Source organism: Lactuca sativa, chromosome 7 (genome assembly GCF_002870075.4).
Source record: "Lactuca sativa cultivar Salinas chromosome 7, Lsat_Salinas_v11, whole genome shotgun sequence".
In the NCBI taxonomy this organism is placed as follows: Eukaryota; Viridiplantae; Streptophyta; class Magnoliopsida; order Asterales; family Asteraceae; genus Lactuca; species Lactuca sativa.
Genome location: NC_056629.2, coordinates 96,537,425 through 96,545,588, shown reverse-complemented (window position 1 = coordinate 96,545,588; position 8,164 = coordinate 96,537,425). Strand labels below are relative to the sequence as shown.

Genomic DNA, 8,164 nt, shown 5'->3' with positions numbered 1-8,164 from the left:
ATAAAGAGTGTTGAAACATAAGGGAGAAAATGTTGAGTCTCCATTTGATCGTTCCTTATTGGGTAATAAATTTATCAGTTACACCTTAGGGGAAAGAAATTAAAACCACACAAGATTAGTCCCTCAAATTATAAAACAATGTCATATCTATCATACTACATGACTTAGGTGCTGTTTGTTTTTCTGAAGCCAAAACGTCTGCAGTCTGCGGACCGCATCTGCAAGCCTCTACAGCAGAAGAGGTGGACCAAACGTCTGTAGTATGCAATAAGAATATTGTTTGTTTTTTAACGTCTGCAGGCTGCTGAAATAAACTGAATTTTAAATAAAATGATTTTACAAACTTAAAAAGATTCTCAACACCAAAATTTTAATAAAAATAGTCATATAACATTGGAAATAAAATTCATGCAATAAAAATAGTCACACAATTGTAAAAATTTGGTTTTGCAATAACAATTTCATTTAAAACAATTCAATCTATATTGTGCATCAACTGATCAACAATTTCATCTCGTAACCATGTCATATATTCAAGGTCTGCTGCAGCACCATTTATTGGAATCTCATCTTCATCATCATTAAAGGTCACATTGTTATTTCGAAACGAAACATTGGGTTCATCGTATCGTGCGAAATACTGTTCACTTAGTCCTTCTCTCCTTATAAAATTATGAAGTGCGAAACATGCCATGACAATCTTTCTTTGTGTCAAAAACAGGAATGGTGCCATCCTCTTCAATATAGGGAAACGTGCTTTCAAAACACCAAAAGCACGCTCAATGAAATTCCAAAGTTTTGCATGTCCATGGTTAAATTTTTCTTTATTGGTCAATGCACGTCTTTTACGAAAATCTCCAAGTCAATACCTCACATTACGATAAGGGGCCATAAATCCTTGAGTGTGTGCATACGCGACATCACAAAGATAATATTTGTCTGTAAAAAATGCAAAACACTAATCAATTTTGAAACTAAGATAAAAAAAAATTTTATAAAAAAAAATTACCAGGTGGTGGAAACGGGAATGAAGCTTGTGGATCGGCTACAGCTTCTGATAAAATTCTAGAGTCATGTGCTACCCCATCCCACTCGGCCACAACAAATGTAAAAATCATATTGAAGTCACCAATTGCCAATACATTTTGGTAGCAATCTCCCTTTCCCCTACTTCTATATAAGTCTTGTTTCTTAGCAGGGACAACAGCATGTATCAAAGTGCCATCAAGTGCACCAACCGCTCCTTTGAAAACCCGTCGTAGCCTCCTATTATGTCCTGGAATGTTTGAATTCAGATTAAAAGAAGTTGGTACCATAACATCTTGTACGAAAAGCATCATTTTTTCCGACACTTCATAAAAAAATTTATGAATTGTTTGCTTCGAGTTTTGAAATCTCCGCTTGATAATCACGTAACGTTCATTATGGCCGATCATCATCAAAAACATAGCCATCTTTTCCTCAACCGATACATGTTTGTTGTCCTTTAATGAGTAATGTACTCTAAAATGAGCATATAGTCGTACAAATGAGTCGTGGGACATGCGTAACACTTCAACACATTGTAAACGATTACGATGTAATAACTCCAATGTATATTCATGTCCCGTCATTTCCGAATCATTATCCCGCAATCGTTTCACACCCCTCTTCCAAAAATAACGGATGTACAGGTACATAAGAATTACGAGAAGTAACTTTTGATCGTGATCCATTATGAACCTAAAATCAACAAAGTATAACTTTAAAAAACATTACATTAGTCATATTTCAAGTAGCAAAAAAAACATTACATAAATCATATTTCAAGTAGCAAAAACGCATTAGATAAAACATATTACATGTAGCAAAAACACATTAGATAAAACATATTCCAAGTAGCAAAATAACAAAAAATAGTTTCAACAAAGGCAATAAGACCTAACAAAATAGTTCAAATAGAAGCAAAAGGACCTAATAAATAGTTTCAACACAATAAAAATCATCGGACCATCTTTCTCTCCTTCAAAACTCCTAAACTTGTACTCGTCATCTCAAGCCATCCTCGTAATATCTCGGGAACATCGGGCAAATGCATCCACATCTCTCTCATGTTCATAGTCCCTCCAAAAATATGATATGCAACAAAGCGTAAAGGATCTGTAGGGCCTAACTGAAGCACCTCTAATTTCTCTAAACATTGAGGAATTGTATACCCTTTAGTCAAACTTTGTAGAGCTTTTTTCATTTCAAATGCTAAATCGCCAGCAGTAATAGAAGTTCCATCAGGTGAAGAAGCAGACGGTTAGGTACTAGGAGCTTTAGGAGTTGAGGGTTTAGCCCTTTTGTTGGGGTAACCGGATGGTGAAGCAGCAAAAGGTGAAGCAGCAGAAGGTGGTGGCTCATGAAAAGTCTCACTAGCATGATGAGAAGTGTCATCACCATCATCATCTAATGCAAGAAAAGGGGTGGCGGTAATCTAAAGTGGTGGAAGACAAAAAGAGGATGCTCCAGCTACTGAAGATGATTGGTTGAGTAACTCCTAAAATTACCAGTGACACTATTTCCATCAAAAAGACGAACACAAAGATCTGGAAAAGGCAGTGGCATCGTTTTCAACGAAGCAGCCTTCGGATGCCCTTAAACCTAAATATAACAAAAAATAGTGTAAGAATATTTGGCAACTTCAAACGTAAATGTTTAAAAGTGTTTGTTTGAGATTGTACCTTCTTAAAATCATCCGACTCCTCAGCTGCTAAGTTAAAAGTGTTTGTTTGGGAATTGTATATATTACCAGTTTTGTTTTTTAAATATACCCATCCTGTGTATTTGGCTTTCAAATTGTCATATGCATTTTTCATTTGTTTTTGACTCAAGTCAACGCCAAATTTTTCCTTAAGAACTCTTCCAAGCCTTATCCATGAATCTTTCTGCAAACTCAATCCTTTTCTACCAACACTCTCTACTTCTTCAATACAAGTATCCACTAAGCATTTTAATTGCTCATTGGTCGATTGATGTTTATCTCCCATTTCTAATAACCAATATAGCATTCACAATAAACAGTCAACAACTAACGATTTTCAACAACAATTTTTAGCACATTCAACAACAATTTGAAACAATAATTAGTATTTTTAGCATATTCAGCACAATCTAACAACAATTTTAGCAAAAAAAAAAAAAACAATCAAACAATAATTTCAACAAATAAGAATTTTCATCAAGAAAAAACTTGATTTCAACAACTAACATCATTATTTCAAGAAAAAGCTTGATTTCAACACATTCTAGGCAAATTATATCATCCACAAATCAACAATCATATACATATACACTATCATATTCAACAAATAATAATTTTCATCAAGACAAAACTTGATTTCAACAACTAACATCATTATTTCAAGAAAAAACTTGATTTCAACACATTCTAAGAAAATTATATCATCCAGAAATCAACAATCATATACATATACACTATCATATTCAACAAATAAGAATTTTCATCAAGAAAAAGCTTGATTTCAACAACTAACATCATTATTTCATAACATTATTTCAAGAAAAAGCTTTGATTTCAACACATTCTAGGCAAATTATATCATCCACAAATCAACAATCATATACATATACACTATCATATATACATACACAATGAACAATCATATACATATACACAATCAACAATCATATACACATACACAATCAACAAAAGAATATGTTATCTTTTGCTTGGTAGTTCTGTATATTGGCTTCCAATCAAAGAAAATTATAGATCCCAGGTGTGAAAAAACAAGAAGATAGCTTACAGGTAAGATTTCACAAGAATGACAGCTTGCTGGAATTGTTTACAGGTAGTATTTTCAATTTTAGCAAGAATATATGATAAATTATACACCTCCAAGATTTGAATATGAAGGAATACCCAACAAAATTAATATTTTCGGGGAAACAAGGATGCAAATCAAACAAGAAGTTGAATTGAAATTGAATTGAAAGATAGAGGAGGCGACGACATACCTGTTTGCTGCAATCGAGAAGTGACGCTTGCTGTTTGCTGCAATCGAGAAGTGACGCCTACGACCAGAGATGCGACCGGAGAGGAGGGTGGTGACGGGCGGTGCGGCGACAGATCGGAGGTGATGGTCGGTCGACGAAGGTTGCTGGAGTGAAGATGGAGTTGTCGAGCTATCTATGTACGAAGATGGGAGGTTTGGACGAATGGAGGCGGAAACAAAAAGAAACACGTGTTTTTTTAGGTCAAAGGCACTTGGCAGACTTTAGAAGAGGTTGGCCCATATCTGTGTGGTGAAGACCTCGCGCAGACGTTGTTATGTATGCGCACTTCAGAAAAACAAACGCACTTCAAACCTATAAGTCTGCACGTGGTCTACACCGCGCAGACAGAAGACCTCCCACAGATCTGCAGAGAAAAAACAAACACCTCCTTAATGTCTAGGGACCTGATATGTTGTGACAACCATCAAAATTCAAGTCGGTTCTAGATTTGACTAAACTTAGTTGCACATATAGGCACGACACATACTAGACTTAGTAACTAGAATCTAAGTTATAACCTACTAGAAACTTGGAAACAATTAGAAACAATTAGAAACAGTGGATACTGTATTTAGATTTCACATTGATATGTGAATTCTGCAACTACTTAACTGTAGTGACTATCCATATTTGAGTCACTCTTTGACTCGAACACTTTTTCATGAATCATATACACACATTATGCACTTGACCTAGTGGTATAAATTAGGTCCGAGTCCCATAGGAACTTAAGTTAAAGTTGAAAACTAGGGCTAGTATACTTGATTCCTCAATTTCGCTTGAATCTCGGAATCACTGCATAGAATGCAAATAAACCAATAAAAATAAATTACAAACATTATTTCTAATTTGAATACGAGTTATGAAACTCTAAAATAGTTTGAAGTCTCAAAGATTCTATTTATTTCAATATCCAAAGATTTACAAACTCTCAAAAACCCTAAATGCCCCAAAAACCTAAATTTATAAAATTTAACCCTAATAATTCTATAAAAATAGTTATGAACCTTATAATTTGATTTTATAATAATTAAAATTATGAAAATGCATTCAAGGAAAATAAAATTTAACTCATTTACATTTACCCTTAATTTATAAATAAAAAATCAAAAGTTTTATGCATAAAAAGTTGGTTAAGTTGCATATTTTATAAATAGTTGCATATTTTTATAAATGATTTAAATTTTATAAATATAAAAAAAGAAAAGATGGTAATAAACCTCTTAAATTCGGACCTCTCTCCTCTCTCTCTTACTTGAAAACCCTAATACTCTATTTCCCCAAAAATATAAATCATTTCTCCTTTTCTCCACACTTCACTCTCTCTCACACTCTCTAACACCAACTCCATTTTCTCTCTTCCTCTGTCTATAACCATGAAATTTTCCAGCAAACAAACCTAAGAACACTCCTCAAACTTGAAATCTTCATTATATTGTGGTGTTCTTGAAGGTAAGATTGATTTCTACTTCACTATTCCTTCAAGTTTTACTATTTCTTTTTCTCCATAAACACTTTTCCTTGAGATTATTCACATGCATGTTCATAACCGCAATTTTTATGATTATGGTGATATTATTTCACCCAAAAACCAACATGCATGTGATGATCTTCAAGCTCAGAGGCTTGATCATCAAAGTTTGTTGTTAAGAAACATTCAAATAGGTTCATAAAGGATTTATTCCCAAATAAATATCTAAAACTTATTTTCTGATCAAATCTGATTTTTCCCAAAATTCCATCAACAAAATGAGATGTTCTACAAATTTTTAGAAAATAATTCATTTTTCTAGAATTATTATAATTATTTCAAGAAAATAGTCCAATAATTCATTTAAAATACTTTCTGAGGTCTATAAATCCTAGGTAAATTCTTGGATAACCCCTAAAGTGAATGATGACATCTCAGTGAGTTTCATCGATATTTGTTGCTGTTTTCTATGGTTTTGAATTCTCTTTTTGTTTAATTCAAATAAATCATAAAAACACTTTAAGGAATGTGAAAAGGCTATATATGATTTTTCGTAGATCCTACCTAATGTGGAGTACTTAGGAAAATATTTTCAGAATTTTTCATAATGCATTCCTATTGTTCCCCAATATTTGTATTTATAATGGACTAATAATGGGAAAAATATTTGTACTCATCCAAAATTCATGAACATTTACCAGAAGCCTTAAAATATATTAGAACTCTAAATAATAATTTTTATGATTTTTCTATTCAGTATACTGTTTTTCTTCTATTTTCTAAGATTAAATACACTTAAATCAACAAAATCGGATTCCAATAGATAAAAACCACCTTTGTTATTTTTCCCAAATTATTTACACTGTAAATAAAGTTTGCAAAAAAATTTGGTAATTTACTTTAACTGTTTAATAATTTTTCTCCAATTAATGATTATTTAAGAGGATAAAACAAAGAAAAATAGAAAGACTAATTGAAAATTTTCTTTTATATTTTTCATAGCGTCTACATGTATAATAACAGTGTTACAAAAAGTTTGGGAAATTGTGGAAATAGTTTTCTTTTTATTTCAATTTTTATTAGAATAAATGAACAAAAATCATAAAATCTAGTTAAATAGTTTAGAAATTCATTTTTATATTTTTCCCAGCTTAAGAATGTTTAATAACAGTAATACACAATGTTTGGGCAATTTCGGAAACTGTTTTCTATTTGTTTCAATTTTTATTAAAATAAATTCACAAAAATCATAAAATTGGGTTAAACATTTTAGAAATCCATTTTTATATTTTTCCTAGCTTCAAGATGTCTAATGGCAGAATCATAAAAAGTTTGGGAATTTGTATCATTTGGATGCTATTTTGTCACGAATTTATATTGTTATGAAGGCTTAAAATTTTGGAAAAATAGCTAATCATATAAAAAATTTTAAGGAAAATTTATGGAAGACCTCTACTATGTTTAGAATGAAAATGCAAAGTTTGATAATTTTTGGAAACTGTTTGATAATATTTTAGCTTTTTAAGAGTTTAAAACTCATTTAAATGTGTTGAAATACCCTCAATTAATATTATAAAAATCTGGAAATTAATATCCAAAATTGTCTTAATCACATGAGCTATAAAATTTCACCATTTCAGAAAAATGTTGTAACTTAACAATATAAAATTTTGAGACATTATTGACATAATTCTATTGTAGTAGTAAGTATACTAGTATTAGATTTCAATTAGAGACTCATTAGTGTGTAACATCGTTGTAGGAAAACGCTAGTGGTACAAGTGGAGCGTAGTTCAAGGCACCATTTGCATCATCTCAATACATATTGTGAGTATTCACCACCCCTATTTTCGGTTTTAAATATTTTGGGGTGGAAAAGCATGTCGTAAACTATTTATGTTCCTTGTATTTATTTTGACTCGTATGAAACTTGGTTGCTATACTTTGTATGTATGTGTATGTTACTTTAATTCATGAGGACTGTATCGCGGTTAAGTCCTTGGAATCTCTCAATTCAACTCATTAACTCTTTTGAGCCTATGGTTATTATGGATAGCGCTATCAGGAGGTAGACAACTCCTTACTCGCACGATTCGCTTGAGTGCATTTTACCATTTTATAAGCTATGTTTGCGATACACATAGTAGTCAATATGACACGATTCAGTCATTAGGCTTGGGTTGTGAACTCATGAATGGAATCTTTATGGACATACGAAACTTGTATTCTCATGTTAGCAATGACACTTGTATACTTATTTTAGCAATGAAACTTGAATACTTATTTTAGCAACGAAACTCGTTACTTATTATAGCAATAAACTTTGTATCTCATTATAACAATGAACTTTTGTTACTACATACTTATTTACTTGTTTTAGCAACAAACTTGGTTGCTTCTTATAGTAACAAACTTGTTTGCCCTTGTAGCAACGAACTTGATTGCTCATTATAGCAATGGAACTTGTTTACTCATTTTAGTAACAAACTTAATTTCCCATGAGAATATGAACGTTGCATCTCATTTGGGCAACATACTTTATCTCTCATGATGACAACAAACTTTGTTTATGCAAACTTAATACTCATTTTTGCAATATATTTCTATTTATGGAAACTATTACTCGCTTTAGCAACGAACTTCTATTTATGA

General features: G+C 31.9%; 1 protein-coding gene across 1 annotated transcript; it reads right to left on the bottom strand.

Moving 5' to 3' along the window:
• Positions 1 to 475: 475 nt before the first annotated feature.
• LOC111898482 (uncharacterized) lies at positions 476 to 1,613 on the bottom strand. The gene is made up of 2 exons (XM_052765750.1): positions 1,010 to 1,613; positions 476 to 855 (listed from the first exon to the last, which is right to left on the bottom strand). Exons 1-2 carry the CDS (start codon positions 1,611 to 1,613, stop codon positions 476 to 478), a joined length of 984 nt encoding a protein of 327 aa, XP_052621710.1.
• Between the last annotated feature and the right edge of the window lie 6,551 nt (positions 1,614 to 8,164).

Bases quoted from the DNA above. Each gene is read 5' to 3' on its own strand.
- LOC111898482 (XM_052765750.1), bottom strand. From the start codon at position 1,613: ATGACGGGACATGAATATACATTGGAGTTATTACATCGTAATCGTTTA. The intron at 856-1,009 runs GTAATTTTTTTT...ATTGACTTGGAG, and splicing joins ATTCCCGTTTCCACCACCTG to ATTTTCGTAAAAGACGTGCA.